The sequence below is a fragment of the Dendroctonus ponderosae genome, unplaced genomic scaffold (genome assembly GCF_020466585.1).
Source record: "Dendroctonus ponderosae isolate FM_Combo_2020 unplaced genomic scaffold, Dpon_F_20191213v2 Dpon_F_20191213_2, whole genome shotgun sequence".
NCBI classification, from domain to species: Eukaryota; Metazoa; Arthropoda; class Insecta; order Coleoptera; family Curculionidae; genus Dendroctonus; species Dendroctonus ponderosae.
In genome coordinates this window covers 11595957-11612711 of record NW_026018165.1, presented here as the reverse complement: position 1 = coordinate 11612711, position 16755 = coordinate 11595957, and the positions used below count along the sequence as shown (strand labels likewise).

At 32.5% G+C, this 16755-nt stretch overlaps 1 protein-coding gene across 4 annotated transcripts in view; it reads right to left on the bottom strand.

The window, feature by feature from the left end:
- Positions 1–16755, bottom strand: part of LOC109544639 (voltage-dependent T-type calcium channel subunit alpha-1G) — a 58982-nt gene that overhangs the window by 16862 nt on the left and 25365 nt on the right. For 3 of the 4 annotated variants that reach the window (XM_048663498.1, XM_048663500.1, XM_048663501.1), the window contains exons 5-14: positions 16167–16259; positions 14008–14355; positions 13774–13950; positions 12333–12516; positions 11591–11859; positions 11157–11536; positions 10894–11106; positions 3232–3397; positions 545–835; positions 299–484 (exon numbers count right to left, since the gene is read on the bottom strand). In XM_048663498.1, the coding sequence (XP_048519455.1) occupies positions 299–484; positions 545–835; positions 3232–3397; positions 10894–11106; positions 11157–11536; positions 11591–11859; positions 12333–12516; positions 13774–13950; positions 14008–14355; positions 16167–16259 (2307 nt within the window). Of the gene's footprint in view, positions 1–298; positions 485–544; positions 836–3231; positions 3398–6544; positions 6696–10893; positions 11107–11156; positions 11537–11590; positions 11860–12332; positions 12517–13773; positions 13951–14007; positions 14356–16166; positions 16260–16755 lie in introns of all 4 variants that reach the window. The other variant, XM_048663499.1, reaches the window with a different exon arrangement.

Genomic DNA, 16755 nt, shown 5'->3' with positions numbered 1-16755 from the left:
TCGTATCGCATGGTAGATTTCGAGTCTGTTTACCTATATAAATGTGTGATTTAATTGGAATGTTATGTAAATATTTAAAAAAATATTAAGTTTAGGCATTGATGGAAGTTGTGAATTAAGAACAGAAATTCGAACTTGGATCCAGCTGCTAATGTGTTGTAACTAACTGACCATATAATAATTAGTGGCAATACCTAATAACGTAACTGCGAGGAGTGACGATACATGATAATTAAACTTTTTTAGACTTTTGACAAAACCGTTTGTTAAATAGTAGTAATTTTTGGCCACTTCTTACCTGTACCAATGGTTGCTTTAGCAAAGACTCTTTTTGAATATTGCATTTTGGCTCCCTTCTGTAGCAACCGTCTTTGGAGTTCACATCCTTTACGCCACAATTGGTTAATCCTGATATCGACTTTTCGCCGCTTATATTTTTCATTTTTCCGATTTCGTCCGCTGATCGAAAATAATTCCTCTTTCCCTGAAATTGACATTTCGCTGCTACTAAGAGTTTAGATAAAAGTCTTGTAAAGTTGCTCACGTTTGAGTAACTATCGGTTGATCCACTTTCCGATTTACTGCTGGCTTCGCTACCTTCCCGAAAATTTGCTTCCAAGATGCAAGACATTTTTCTTCGAGCCAGTTCCCGTTGCTCTCTTTCTCTCCTTTCGTTTCGCTCAGAACTAAATCCTTCGACTAGGATGGCGACCAAGAGATTAAAGAGTACATAATTCCCGAATGTCATCAAAGCAACAAAATATAATGCTGCCCAGTGGGAAGTACGGGCCATTCCGTTCGAAAGAACCATGTTCCAATCTTCTTGAGTTAAAATCTACAATTCAAAAGTGTTTATTATTATTTTTAACTACATTTTGTAGCATCTACGAGTATACGAGAACTCATAGATACATGTTATATAAAGTTTAAAGTATACAGCATATAAGAAACAGATGACCAACTTCAAAAACAAAGTCCGAAACCATAACTCTCCTATTGTAAGAGAGAATTTCCTTTCTTCCAATCTTTGAAAACCGTTGGGGACCAGAAATCTAACAAGTTAATGCAGACATTATAATCAATTTGTTGTTTGTACAGAAAATTGCGACGGTTTCTTTCTTGCATAAATATTTTTATTCAGTTCAGCATTTTGATCTAAAATTGACGTTCCCTGCAAACACAGTCACGGTTGGGAGAATCTCTTAAAACTACCTTTGCTATTCTGCTATTTTCACTACCATAATTGAACACTTTGAGATATTCGAGCTTGAAAATGTATCCTTATCTCAAGCGGAAATACAAAATGAACCGTTTAGAAGACAAAGAGAAGAATAAATTTACAAAGTTTATTTAAATACAGGAAGATAAAAAGAATACTTATTAAAATGCATTCTTCCGATACAGCGGTAGCCGAGCCAAATGTAACATGTTTTGAATATTTTGTAGCGTTTTTATTTTCTAACTCAGACGAAGGATGACAATCAAACCGCTTATTTTTTAAACGCTACATAGACGTAACAAACGCCATTTAAATATGGAAATTTTGCGTTTATAATTAAGACCAATAATCAGTAAGATAGAAATATGCAAGTAAAACTTCTTTAGTATACTTGTGAGAATTTTCTAACACTGGAATTTTTTCTTTAGAACACTGAGCATTTTACTTCATTGAAGATTTGTGATTCTACAAATTGTTCGTTCAACCTTTGTGCTTGCTAAAACTTAGTCCACCACCAAAAACCCTTTGCAAGAAGCATTTTTCGCTAGCGATCATCACTACCTTATGTACGAGCAGAGGGCGACCTAAAAAAGTTGGCTTACGACGATATATTGGCAGTTATAAAGTTATTTTTAAATAAAATGTTCGACAATATCGGGGACAGTGTTTGAAACTAAAGAGTCCAAGATATTCTGCTGCAAACATCAGTTTGAAAAATCTGATGAAAATAGGCAGAATTTACCAGTACTTCAAGAAACTCCACTAGTTACAAAACGAGGCATTCGTGAATGTTACAGCAAACAATAGGTAAAGAGAAATTGTTCTTTCGAACAATACATAGTTTTGTTTATTTGTGTGATCTTAACGGGAATTGTTTAGACTTTGGTTCATTGTGACTTGTTAGTAACTTTTGACTTTGTATTTTCTTAAATAAAAAAAGCGTTACTGAACGAATATTTTTATAATTCTTCATGTAATGATGACCGAAAAAGTTTTGCTTCATGTGGCTGATTCTATCTTCAACTCCGACTGGATTATATGTATTGTAAAGGAAAAACTAATTAATTTAAAACACAACAGCTAATTTTGGTTCGCATCGAAAATTACTGCGAACCGCTAAAATCGTTTTTTTTTTGCAGATGAAGAGAGAAAATAGTGTCTATAGCAGTAATGGAAACCTTGTAGGTCTTAGACAACGCAAAAGCGGCTGCAGCAGCAAGACTCTTTAGCTTTGCTACCTGCTAGGTCAAGACGAACAAAGCTTACATACAATAGTGTAATAAAAAAACTGAAGACGACTAATAAAACCGGAATATTAGCTCAATCATTAAATTAAGCTAATAATCCCTTAGTATTAATTAAGAAGTACCTAAATACCCAATGACTATAACTCTTTGAAGTTTAGTACTCATGCACGCCAAAATCCCGTCTGCATGGATGCGAAAAAAAATGTGTTTTTTGCATTTTTTTCAATGCGCCATTTATTGTCCTTTTTATGTCTTCGTATAACATTCCTAATTTGGAAAGTAGCTAATAGTCTGCTGCTGCAGCCGTTACTTCTTTTAGTCTTCTGGATTTTATCGATGCCAACTAATTAACCACGTTCATACTTGGTTAACTTTATTAGTACAATAAACTGCTGATTTCTGGATGTAAAAATGTTCCATAAGCAACAGTGGTCAATCTCACATAAAACATATTTAATGGTAGATATACTTGTGAGATAATATCACATACAAACTAAAGTGGAATACTTGTTTATAAATTTATTTTTGAACACTCTTGGACACTTTAGTCATTACTGTTCATTTTGAACTTAAAGAAAATTCTTTAAGTGTCTTTGTTAGAGACCATATTTAAATATCGCCGAACTCCAGTATAACCTAGGTAAGTAATTTTATATTCTAGTTGAAGATGAAGGACTCTCAGAGATCCTGGAAAAAACCTAAAGGTGTAAATAGTATTTAGACTAAAGATCTCGGGTTTAAATTAAAATTAAAGAAAGATCTCACTTGAAAAACGGTGACTGTGGCCCAGAGGATGTTGTTAAAATGCTTGCGGTCGCATTGGCATCTTTCATCTTTCAGCTCCAGCATCTCACATCCGCAATCTCGCAGGACACCTTTCTCGTCTATATAATTGCAAAACTTACCGCCAAACAGGTACATACCGAGGATGCTGGGAAAAGGTAACGGGTTTTTGTTAGCGTTTTGTTATGTTGATGCAGTTATCTTTTTATTAATAATTTGACTTAGTATCCACTATTTTTATGCTATTTGTCTGCTTTTTATAGTTGTTTGTAAACAACCATTTCGCGCGATTCTACCGTTTTTTTGACACAAGTTCAAAGCTTTAACCAGAATGCGAGCTTACATGCTTGCCATTTTATCAATTCAAGAACATTATTCGCTTGCTAGTTACAAATTTAGTAAAAGTATCGGGTCATTTCATAAAAGAAAAAGTATGTATTCTTTAAATGAATGAATTAATACTAATAGAGGAGCGAGCACCACCCATTCTTTTGCTCCTCCTTAAATCACGTCACCGAAACTAACCCAAACTAAGCCCGCCCAATCCTGGTGCGTCACTTTCCCCCACCGTCGTTCCAGCACATGATAATATAAATACAGCAGCAGCAGCAGTTGAAGCACCAGTCATTTCACAAAGACTTAAAAAAATAATAAAAACGTTTTTTCTCAAATTACTTTCCGCTCTATTTTAAAAATAAACTGCTGGATATCATCATGCGATAATATCCATTATCTTAACGTAACGTTTATTCGATTTGCTTGAAAGCCGAATAAATGTTTCTGATAATAACAAAACTGTATCTTTAATGGAAGCATGGAAATAGGAAACATTCTGTTCTGTTGCGCTTATATTTGTGATAAAAAATTGAAATGATTGAATGCATGATTTTTCACTTTTATCAATGATTTTCTTCCGAGTCCTTCGTTATTTTCAGTTTGAATGACATTCTGTTTCCAGGCTATAAATGTGCCGGAAATTTTACTGAATTACTGAATCAGAATTACTAGTGACAAACTAGATATATAAAAGCAAGTACATCGTATAATTTTTGCCAATTATACATAATGTTGGAAAATTCATTTAGATGTGTAGGTACAGAAAACCTGTCTGGCACCAAGTTAATAGTAAGAGAAAATTTTAATTAGATTTTCATACCCCTGCGTTGCCAAGTCATAGCCACAGATATATGAAGCAATTATAGTACGCATCATGTAAGCTTGCATACCGTGTAAAAAAATAATTGAAATTGAAGTTAATTAACAACGTTTAATTCATTTTTATTAAATTTTTAGATAAGGTAAATTCATTTTTAATATTTAAAAACGTGTTATACGAGCTGCATTCTACGTTTGTTAATTTTCCTATGTTTCAAGTGATTTGAGTGTGAATTTTCTATATACATTTTTTTATATAATACTCTAAAACATTTTTTAAAGTAGACTGATCATCAACTACAATTAACTCAAGCTATTTGTGTCATTCAATTGGTCGAAATCTGCAACTATTCTACGAAAAATTGTATCAAAACTTCAATCTATAGGTACGCGGTAAACTCTATAAACGAGTGTTAGTATATTAATAGGCGACATACACAACTGCAGGGGTGACATGTTGATAGAGAAATCACACAAAGCCAAACAAAAAAACAGTTTCTAGTTTTGTAGGTATGTTACTAGCTACTCTATAATTACATGCAATATGGGTTAAATATATTAAATTAAATTAAATTCTCAGAATAGCAATAGCTAACTGCTGGGAATCGGAATAGTTAGTTTTCAGCTGTAGTTACCCATTTAATATATATTTAATATTTATCTAACTAGTGCGAGAAGTGATATTTTATTGCACTGAAGTTGACTAAAAACGCGCATTGGATTCTGGTCAATTATCGAGTGCAGTAAAGACCATCTCGCGTTTGCTATTTAAGTTAGAAATAAAACGTATTTCTGAAAGAACGAGTTTTTTTAGATGCACAGTAAAGTATAATTAGTTATTAAATGCACTTTACAAACGCAAGCGGTGTGGTAAACTCTTGTGGTTTCCGTGCACGTTTTACTACGAATAAGATACAATACATGTGAACATTTTCAATTTTGTATATGTTGATTTTTCAGTTGACTACCCTTCTTAATTGACGATCGTAAAACCAGTGGTTTTACTTCTTCTGTGTTTTTCTATCTTCGAAATATTAATATTTAATTAATCAACAAATTACTAAAATGTATTCCCTTTGGTAAGACTCAATAGAATTGAATATTTTCGTTTCTTGTGAACTGGCTTAATACTAAAATGAAATTCGGAGCTACATAAATACAGCTGCATCAAATTCATTACCTATTGTGCTTTTTGCTGTACGACGAATTTCTGCAGATTCTAAATTATTTTCGGAGCCATATCAACTCGTTAACGTTAATAAAAGAGCTTACTTTAAGACACTAATTCGGTCTTTATATATTTTCTTTTTGTCTTTATATAAATAAAAAAAATCATTTGCTTTTTTTACTAATAAAACGAGCAGTTTGTCATTCAAAAATTACAAAGGCGGTTTGTTCCGTCTATTATTAGGTGAATTGAAGAATAGAAAACACCATTTTACTTATCTGTTCACGATCTAGATATTGATGAACGCAGATTGTCGATGGTATGGACGTTTTGAATTAATTTTATCTCAAAAATTGATTGCTAAAATAGATGTATCCTGTAATTAGTTAAAAAAGTATCTAAGTTTAAAATCTAATCTTTAAACATGGGAGGTTTAACGAAAAGCACTTCAACAGAAAACAAGCAAATGTCGGCAAAACATGCACAAAGCCATTTAGTGTAACGAAAAGAAAATTTAAGCGAAATTAATGAGACATTGAGCAATATATCCTTTTATTTATGCAGCAGATGAACCGTACTGTTAGACATGTAAGTTTGAAACGTATTTAATATACGTTACTTTATAATCTGTTCCGTTGTAGTCGAAACATTGTTAGCGACTTCATTAAAACCTGTTCGAACTTTTGTCATGTTAAACATAAAAACAATCATGCATTTTGTATGTCTATGTATTATTAAAAAAATCTTACTATTCTAAGAGTTCAAGCAAAACTTAAACCTACCTTTGGAGGGTGACAAGACTGATCCTCTTCGTAAGATTGCCAGTAGAAGTTTAGAAAAAAAATATTGAAACTGCATTTAGTGTTTAAGAGCTCAATTTAAATACCGCATGTGACCGTCGCTTGGTAAATAAATATGTGCTCCTAAGGAAAACTAAATGCAGCTCATCGGTTTAGGAAGAAAGATAAGTACCTGAAAAACAGTCACAAGTGACCATAAAAGGGAGTCAAAGTTTTTCCTATCTTTATCTTCATCAGAATTCGTTTTGCAGACTCCGCCCGCTTCCGTATATTTTTCCTCCGCTTTACAAAACTTGCACCCGAAAATATTCATACCCAGTATACTAAAAACATCCCAAAAATCAACTATTTAATATTTAATGATGGTTAGTACTTCATGAAATTTGATGACGGTTAATTGTGAATCTTTCGTTTCGAGTCCGGTTAAAAAATCAGATACGTTGTTTAAGTGATATGGAATATTATGCCTTAAAGATGTAATATTACCAGTTAGTTGACCAAATAGCCATTTGCAGTCGAAGAGAACGCGAATATATTTACGAAAAACTTATGCATCTAAGAAAACAGTTTTCAAATAACTTATAATAGATTATTTCGAGCATAGTTTTGGACCATGCAAATATAAAAAACTCAGGGCGTGTTTAAAAAAAACAATTACTATTAGTCGATTGAAACTAAGAAAAAGTCTTGGAACAGAAAAGGATTAAAGGGGGTAAGATAATACTGTAACTCGCTGGTTACAGAGGTAAATCTTTCAGTCAGGATGGGAAATTACTAAAATTGTTAGTCAATTAGGGTAACGGTATAGCAGTTACATTAATTGCCAGCAATATCCGAAATGCCTAGACATTTTAGGGATTAGCGAATTTCGCTATTTGACGCCGGCATATGCATACATTCAAACACGTATATTCAGTAATGTGGACACGATGAATACTTATATTCTTTGAAACAGAGACAAAAACCAATTAACTTATGGCCAAATCATTCAGTTACAAATTTGCTATTCTTCTTTTCATTTTTACATAACATTTTGTAGTAAAGCTATAACGGTTGGCTTAATTCTGAAACAATGTTGCAAAACGTGCGAATTTTGGACCGAAAAAGTATAAATTCGTTAAAATTTATTAATATTTTTGCTGCAGACAGCAAATCTTCTCACATTCAACTACTTTATGTGATGCATAAAAAAATACACATCGGATGGAAATACCAAATTTAATGCTTAATCTATAGATAATTTAATAGGCCGTTAAAATGCCCTGAAAACGTTGCATATTTTCCATTGTTGGGCTATTATCAAACTGTTTCGGTTTTTTTGATATTATATATTTCCGAATAAATACTGTATATACAATTATATGTGCTATTTTTACGAAGCGCAAATAAATTTTTCGGATGTATGTTTGAAGTTAAACATTAATTAAAATTATATTTGCTGTTTGAAAACAGTAAATAAATATTCCAAATAAAATCTATCAAAACCAGTCTTGACATTCGCCCTGATTGAAAGTTGTTTTTTATTTTTAAGAAAAGCTCCGAAATGAAACTTTCTCTATTAATGCCTTTTATATGCTGCAACTATACTTTTTTTCGAACCCATACAGTTACAGATACAATTATATTAATAAAAATTTTAAATAGAATAAGATTTGTATGTAATTTAAAAATATTTTAAACTGTAGGCGTTTATTGAAAATTATTGAAAAAAATCAGTTTTAAGTTTTAAAAATTTTAGGCGCAGGTTAATATAAAATAGGTTTGGAAGAAAAATACTGCTTTCATCCACATCACCTATACTTTCCCCTTGCATGCATTTCGTAACACGTATAGGAAACATAAAGCCTTGATAATAGAAAAATTACTGTCAGAATTATCATTTAATCTTCAAGGCATAAAATATTCCATTTGAACATTTTTCAGTAATTGACGTTTTGTGATATTTGGAATGTTAGTACGAATTGAAATCAACAGTAATGAAGCTTTACAGTTAATGTACAATGTCCATAGACTGGCGTGTATATTGTTCTATGTACAATAGTGTAGTGTGTCTGATCGTGTAAAGGAAATGTGCAGTTTAAAGTGCAAAAAAATATTAAATAAACTAAAAATAGAATTACAAGAAATCACAGAGTAGTGTACACAGTATACATATCCTGCTAAACATCAAAACTAAATGAAAAAAATCAAATATTCTATATAACGTATGTACACAAATCAAATGCCACCCCTACCCAGAATTCAGTTTATTCATTTAATGAATGTTATATTGTTTGGATAATTCTAATCCCTGTACAGTGTTTTGTCATTATTTGTTAATACATTCCATACATTTAGACAAAAGCTACTATATGAAAATTGTTTCGTTCTATTACTGTTTGATGTTTACCTGTGGGCCAAGGCTTTTAATAAAACCTAAAACTTTTGTGTCTGATTCGGGTGAAATATGAACTTTTCGTCTTTTAGAATATGTAATTAGATTGATTACAGTTTACAAATTTGAACTCAATTACTGCACCAAATTTAGTTCATTTGCAAATCCATTAATATGTTTTACTTGATTAGTTTTGTTTGTGTTTGTTCAGTATATTTTTTTTGCATTGAACTTTCTATTTATAAAGTTTCTAACAATTTTACAAAAATATAATGAATTATCTTATTATGAAATATTCGAGATTTTTAGTTGAAGTTAAATATTTACGGTGCGGTGTACAGGGTGGTTTATTAAAGTTGGGAAATTCAAATGCTTAAGATACTGCTTAATATAAAGGATTTAGGATAAAATTTAAAATTGCTATGTTTTCAGATATTTGAGGAGGTTAATAAGAGTAATGGAATAATTTCTGAATATTCATGGGAGGGATAAAATGAGAAATATGATTTTTATTGCCCGGGAAAATTTTTCGTCCGAAATGTGTCCCTTTTAAACATTATTTAGAATAAGAATATAAGTATGTAAAAAACAATAATTTGACGAGTTTTGAATACGGAAAAACTGTTCATTTAATTTTTCTCGTGACCTTTACACTGAAAAAAAAATGTGTGTGAAGTGCAAATGCAAAGCATTTCCAACACGAAGTGACCATGAATATTTGGTAAGGTGTCAACCTGGTCTCCTCCTTAAAAAGCCATCTATATTTCATTTTTCACAATATATTTTGTCAAATGTATAAGAATAAGTCGAACAGAGATTCCCCAAATTTTTCTTAAAAATCACGTGCCTGTGTCGATAGTACTTTGCGAAATCGTTAGTAAGTATTTCTGCTTGGCCATACAGAAGTCTGGATTTTAATCGTCTACTTTTCGAATGCAGTTTTCGTTTACAATGTTCAAACTGCATGTTGTTGCGTTGAAGAGTTGCTACAACGGAATGAATCCAATTAAGTTACCCGTTACACCAAAATGCTCGATTCTGCCTTATTTCATTTGCTTTACCGTTATGTGTTCTAACAGAACAAAAATACGCCCCATTTCTTTCGCTCCTTGCGTACTATCAAAATATATTGCTCGTAAATTTTGGTGCAGAATGAATCGAAACTGAGGCAAACATCTAGTATAACAAAGACTTTTTTTTAAATTTATTGAGCTTTCAGGTTGTGAATCATTTCAAGTTCGACATACATTGGGGAAATTTATTAACTGTAAATTTTGCTGAAATTGGTCGTAAGCGGTAACCTCTGCATGCGGAAATTGTCATTTGTGTTGTGTTCATCGAATAGAAACTAATAAACTAATTTTCTCGTTCTATGTTTATCACTAACGCATATATCTGTTTTTAACGAAACTATTAACTTTCAGTAAAGCATGTTGGGGTAGTTGGTAAAAAAATTTGATGTGTATCATACACTTCAAGATTTTCCATTGCCCAGGAATGTCTCTGCATAAAAAGAACATTTAAATAATTACCTCAAATCGTAAATTAACTTTAATGTTCGTTTCAAGTGCACCATCTTCATCATCAAAAGCATTGCATGATTTCTCTCAAAGTTTTGATCACACTAACAATAAAATTTCATGATCTTTTAAACAAAATGTTCCATAAAAAACTTTATCACCAATTATTAATAATTAGGGTTATTTAAGATTTAGATTTAGAGAATATTTTTGAAGTTATTTGCTAATAAAAATGTGCGTTATTTGATCTTACTCATTGATTCACTTGTAAATACTAATTAATGCCAATTTCATCTATCAAATATAGAATCAATCTATTTCCGATCTATTTCGTCAAATTAAAATCACAAAACCACGATATTTTTGTAGATAACTACTAAGTTCATATTTCACAATCCAACTTTATAATTTTTATTAAATCACTTATAATTGACGCTTTAAAGCTTATTAAGCCTTAAGAAAGATTGCACGATAAAAAAGACAAAAAAGAAAAAAGAGAAGACGGACATGTTACAGCTTGCAACACAAACAATTATTTACCACTAAATAGCTTTTGTCATGTACGACATGATGATAGGTATATCAAAGTTATGAACCCGAAATAATTCTAATTCAGCTTACACTTACCTGAATATGAATATGAAAAGGATAAGCAAAGAGAAGAAAATAGCGACATTGTCCATTGTCCTTAACATGACAAACAACTGTCTCCTCAGATTCGGCATGAAACGAACCAGTTTTAATATCCTTAATAGCCTGAAAGTTCTTAGCACCGAGAGTCCTGAATCTGTGTGGAGTTCTTCGTCGTGTTTTGTGAAATTCTTGAATAATTCTATAGCACTAAAATTTCACGAGTTTATGTGTTTCTCTATCTAAAAATTAATGTTTACCTTAAAATTACAATTACTCCATCGAAGACATTGAATCCGTTCGAAATGTAACCAAACGGCCCTTCTGCAATCACTTTCAGTACCATTTCGACGGCAAACACTCCGGAAAAAATAACGTTAGTGACTTCGACACAATGAGTTAGCCATTTAGACTGTTCGTGATGTTCAATGCCCATAGATAAAGTGTTAATTAAAATAGCGAATAGTATACCGTGTTGAAAAAGTTTATGTTCTACTAGAAGTTTTATATACTTTCTAACGGTTCTAATTGCTTTCACCACACCCTTAACCAGCATGCATGTGAATATGTAGATTTTTGAGCGTTTCTCATTTTTATATTCGGACTCGCAGTGCCACAAGTCCATACAGCAGCTAAAATCCTGAAAATTGCCCACGGTTATAATTTACCGGAACAGGTCGGATTAAATCCCTACTTCTTCTATATTTTGCTGAGGATGGTTAAAATATTCCTCGCTGGTTTTCTGCCGGTTATTCATTCCTTTGGACAGGGAATCGAAAAAAGAATCCAAAACCACCTGTCCAGTAGGTAAAGCCGCATTTATTGCGCCCAATGCTAACAGTTCCTGACATGTGAGGGCTTCGCCGTTCATTAAGTCGCTACATTCTTGAGCTATTTGCTGTTTCGTTTCCAACATCTGTTGAGGATTTGCTGGCCCCGTAATCTGCCAGATGTTTCCGTCTCCTGAAAACAACATTTATAGGTCCAGGTAAATTAATTTGAGGCTTTTTTCTGCTTTCTTGCCATTTGTGAATAGGCTACTTAAACTGCATTGCGGTGTATCTAATATTCGTCAACAGAGAAAACTGATAAAAGACATGCTAATGCGCTCACTTTTAAACTTATAAACATTTCCCATTTCATTAAAAGACCGTCCGAAAAATATAAATGCAAACATGCTGCTAATAATCCTAAAAAGGCTTTCAAAGCGAACGTAGCTTTTTTGAATTCCCGTTACCTTGTTGCATCAGTTTGTAACACCCTGTAACTGTTTAACTGTGCTGACAAATTTAATCATGAAATTATTTTAAAGTTGAATAAATGAAATTTCAGACTTCAAAAAACATCACAGGTTAAAGGAGATCACCAAATGTTTTATGACGATTTTTGTTTCAGTTGCAAGTTCCTGATGGAAAATTCCCTCTATTTTATCTTACCTGCTTGGGTCGTTTTCTCGCTGGAGCACACATTTTTCTTATCAATGTTCACTGATAATAGGTTGGATGCGGATGTGGTCGGCGAAACGTTTTGTCCGTGAAGTACGATGATATCGCTGAACATAACGGACGAACGACGTCGATTATTTTGCAACGAGGTTGGGGATAACAGATTGGTGGAATTCTGAAATGGCACAAAATAAATGGAGCTCATATCAAACTTTTTCGGAATTAAACATTTCTACTTTTTCCTGTTTTCGGTGTCTGTTTGGTGCCTAGTTAAATAAAATATATTAATTTGTAGACAAATCTATAAAAGTTATTTATATATAAGTAGTTTAAATTGATTTTCTTAAAGCTTTATTCTCTTGACCAAGTTCAAGTTGATATTGAATTTAAGAAAGTGCTCTGAGTGTGAAAAATGTAGTCGAGCATGAAGTATCTCTTGCTAAAACATGGGAAAGTCAAAATACTTATATTGCCTTCCCTCAAATTTCACCAAAAAAGTAATATTACTAAAGAGCCACAAACTATGAGTTTTTGATAAAAATTTATTGTCGTAGATTGGACCAAAAACAAAAAATATGTCACCAAAAAATAGAATGTTCCATTAATAATTGGTTTTTATAAGAAGTAAGTATACCAGATAAACAGTAAAATATGTCTATTTAGGCCTGTGGGTTTCATGGTCAATAGATGGTGGCAAAAAATGAACACTATTTTTCAGGGGCCAACGTTTCGACTATATCATTCTCGGGGCTCTAAAATAGGGGGATTTTAGCTTTAAACTCGGTGAAGTTGAACCAATTTCAGTTGATCACAGTGTCATCATTGTTATATAATCACAGTCTTAATTAAAATTTAATTAAACTCAACGTTGATTAAAGTTTAAATCATGACAAACAGGGCATACAATTAAAATACTTAACATCAATCACAAAAATATGAAGTTGAAGAAGTAGTCGCTAAAAAATCAGACAATTTTAATTTTGTAACGATTAGGACGGATACAATTTATGTCTTTACTGTGAAGTGTGAAACTAATCAGAAAGCCTACCTATGAGATTAAATGTATCGCACCGAATACTTCAATTGTGAAAATCTTGAAAACATTTTGGGCGATTTTAAAACGACTCATTTGCTGCAGGTAAAGACCATTAAAAATAATTTTGAACCTACTGCTGCTTTCTTGAACTTTTTTTCTAAGGTAAGTTGTGCTAACTAATATTGCTTCTACCACAGGAATCCGCCATTATATATTTTAATAATACTTATGGGACCTTATAAGGCCATCTCTTCATTGATGTAACACTAAGAGGCTATTTTCGTTATGACCAGACAAGGGTTGGAAACAACTAATAAATAATTATTGTCGAATTTGGCTATTATTAAGTATACTCCAGAACAACGGGCTATAAGGAAATAAACAAAGCGCACTTACATCGTTGTTGTTGGATGAAATTTCCTGACTTGATATGGCAGGAACTCGCAATAATCCCGGTCGTCGTGAAGAAACGACGGCCAGTTCGACATCATCTGCTCTCAGAAATCCAGGATCACTGAGGCAAACGGAGCTGGCTCGAGACACAGCTCGAGTGCTGGGCAAACTTTGAGATTGCTAAAAATGACCAGATAATTAGTTTTATTAACTTTCTGGCTAATTGTTTCAACGCACCGTTGGCCTAATTTTTGGGCAATTGGGGTGATGTCTCTTAGTGTAATTAAGTCTTATAGTCTCTCCCATTGAAATCTTTTGATCTCTCCTTAAATCCCTTTGTACCCTGTAGAGCCGAATTTTCTTCAACACTCGTCGTTTGGATCGTCTCCATAAATGGGCGATATACTTTACGATTTCCGCATAGCAGCTGGTTGGTTCGCTATTATTTGTCGATGAAGCTAACGTACTGCTACTTTGGAACCGGGCTCTTTCCAGTCGCATTCTCTCCATCTCCCTTTTCTTTGTTTCAGAAAATTGTGTAGCTATGACGACTAGACAGAGGTTGATCATAAAAAATGAACCGATCTGAAAACAATACCCTCAAATAAGTAAAGTAAGGACGACATCCTAACATACTAAGCCCATTTTTAAGTCATCAGCTGCACGAGACATTCGATATAAAGCAAAGCAAAAATCAGTACTTAAAATGACAATATCGAATCGTAGCAAATATGAGCATAAAAGTTGACTCCCATGGTTTCTGAAAATTTTTCTGAAAAAAAATGTATTATTCCACTTTTTCAGATAAAAATGTCGTTTTTTATACCATAAAAATATGGAAAATATAGCTTTAAGGAATACTACTTATGACTTACTGTCGGGCGCTTCATAAAAGTTGTGATTGTAATCTATATGTATTCAATTTTTAAAATTTAGGAGATTGAAGATGAGTAGTACTTGAGGCAGTTGGAAAACTTACCTTTTGAGTAAGGAACTCTACAGCTTTGCTATTTCCTAAAAATTCTACAGTTTTTGCCATTTATATTATGTATTTGAAATATTTAAGTATTTAGACTTTAACAACAGAACTATTTTGACGTTGATGGGAAAACGAAACGTTGGGCAAAACGCTCACTTTTAAAGTAATTTAGAATAATTCGTTCTCAATTTTAATTAATTAAAATAAAATTAGTTTAATTAGGACCTGCTACACTTTAGATGCCTTTTGTAAAAATTGTATTGGACAAACCCTGGACTGTCCCATACGCAATTTGTTTTTGGTTTTGCCAATGACCATGTTTCTTAAAATGACGAACTTATGATGACAAACGTGGAAATTCGCTCATAGACAGTTAAAGAACTTTTATTTCAAATCATTTCAAGAACTGTATAATATTTGTATGTTTTAACAGTTTTTCTTTTACACACGTAGCAGTTTTGAGATCTACTTACAAACAACTCCCATGCCCCTGTCTATACACCATTTTCACTATGATGTTAGACAGAGGTTGATCATAAAAAATGAACCGATCTGAAAACAATACCCTCAAATAAGTAAAGTAAGGACGACATCCTAACATACTAATCCCATTTTTAAGTCGTCAGCTGCTCGAGACATTCGTTATAAAGCAAAAATCAGTACTTAAAATGACAATATCGAATCGTAGCAAATATGAGCATAAAAGTTGACTCCCATGGTTTCTGAATATTTTTCAAGTTTTCAAATATCTAGAATTCGAAGTGCCAGCCTCTGGGATATCCGGATTTCTCCGGCACTTGACATGCAGAAAGAAGGACTTAAGTGTTGAATGCAAAACTCAACTTTAATAAAGCCTGAGTTAAATCGATGACACCGAAAGAAAAGTGATATCGGTTAGATTCATCATGATATAATGTGGGGTGATAAATAGTAAACGATTTCTCTCCAGCACAAAAATATTTCTTGGAAGACAATCTAAGTGCTGGTATGTAAATGGGACATCGGAGTCATAACAAAGGCGGATTTTGGAAAAAATCCAAAAAGTTAACATTATTCATTTCTATGCCAAAATCATTGAAATATTTGAATATTTGGAAACCGTTGGAGGTTACTAAATATGATGGACAGCTTCATTGAAGGAAATCCTCACACACATGTCAATAGAAGTTTTATTTTCATCTAGCAACCAAATGTTACATGTTTTTTAAGATAAATTATAATGTGCTCGTAAAAGATAGAGAATACGTTAAATATTATAAGTGCTCACAAACAGCGCAACCATTTTGCTTCAATAACGTTGAATCTAATGTTATTTTACAGATCTTTAACTTTTTTGTGGTATTTGTACCGTGGTGTTAATCAGTAAATACATTTTCTCATACAGTATTTTATTACCGATTAAGTGTATTCTACTTACCACAATAAGCAGTACAAAATATATCCAATCCCAAAAACTGTGGCCGTCTTGGACGTAGTACATAATTTCTGTCCAACCCTCCAAGGATATCACCTAAAATGTACAGAGTGAATCTTGCGTTTGAATTTAGTATCAAATCTAAAAGTAGTAGGTTTTTCGTAGTATAGCATCATTCACAAATTTTACTTAGCTTAAAGCTATCTCTAGAAATCCTTGCAATTATCAGTTAATCATTTTTCTTCCTCAAGAACTGATATATTAAATAATTAGGATCATTACTAGATGTTCGGCATTTGCAAGTAAGCTTAATCATCTACTTATTTTTTGGAACAGGAATAAATGCTAATGAATGCGTAAAAGAGAGTACATTTAGTAACTACTAGCATCCCCCGAAAAAATTCCTACAATTTTTGTGTTTGTCATGATCAAATGCAGTTTCTTTGTCAGGCACAACACATATTTTAACAAAAATGTATTATTCCACTTTTTCAGATAAAAATGTCGTTTTTTACACCATAAAATATGGAAAATATAGCTTTAAGGAATACTACTTATGCGCTTCATAAAAGTTGTGATTGTAATCTATATG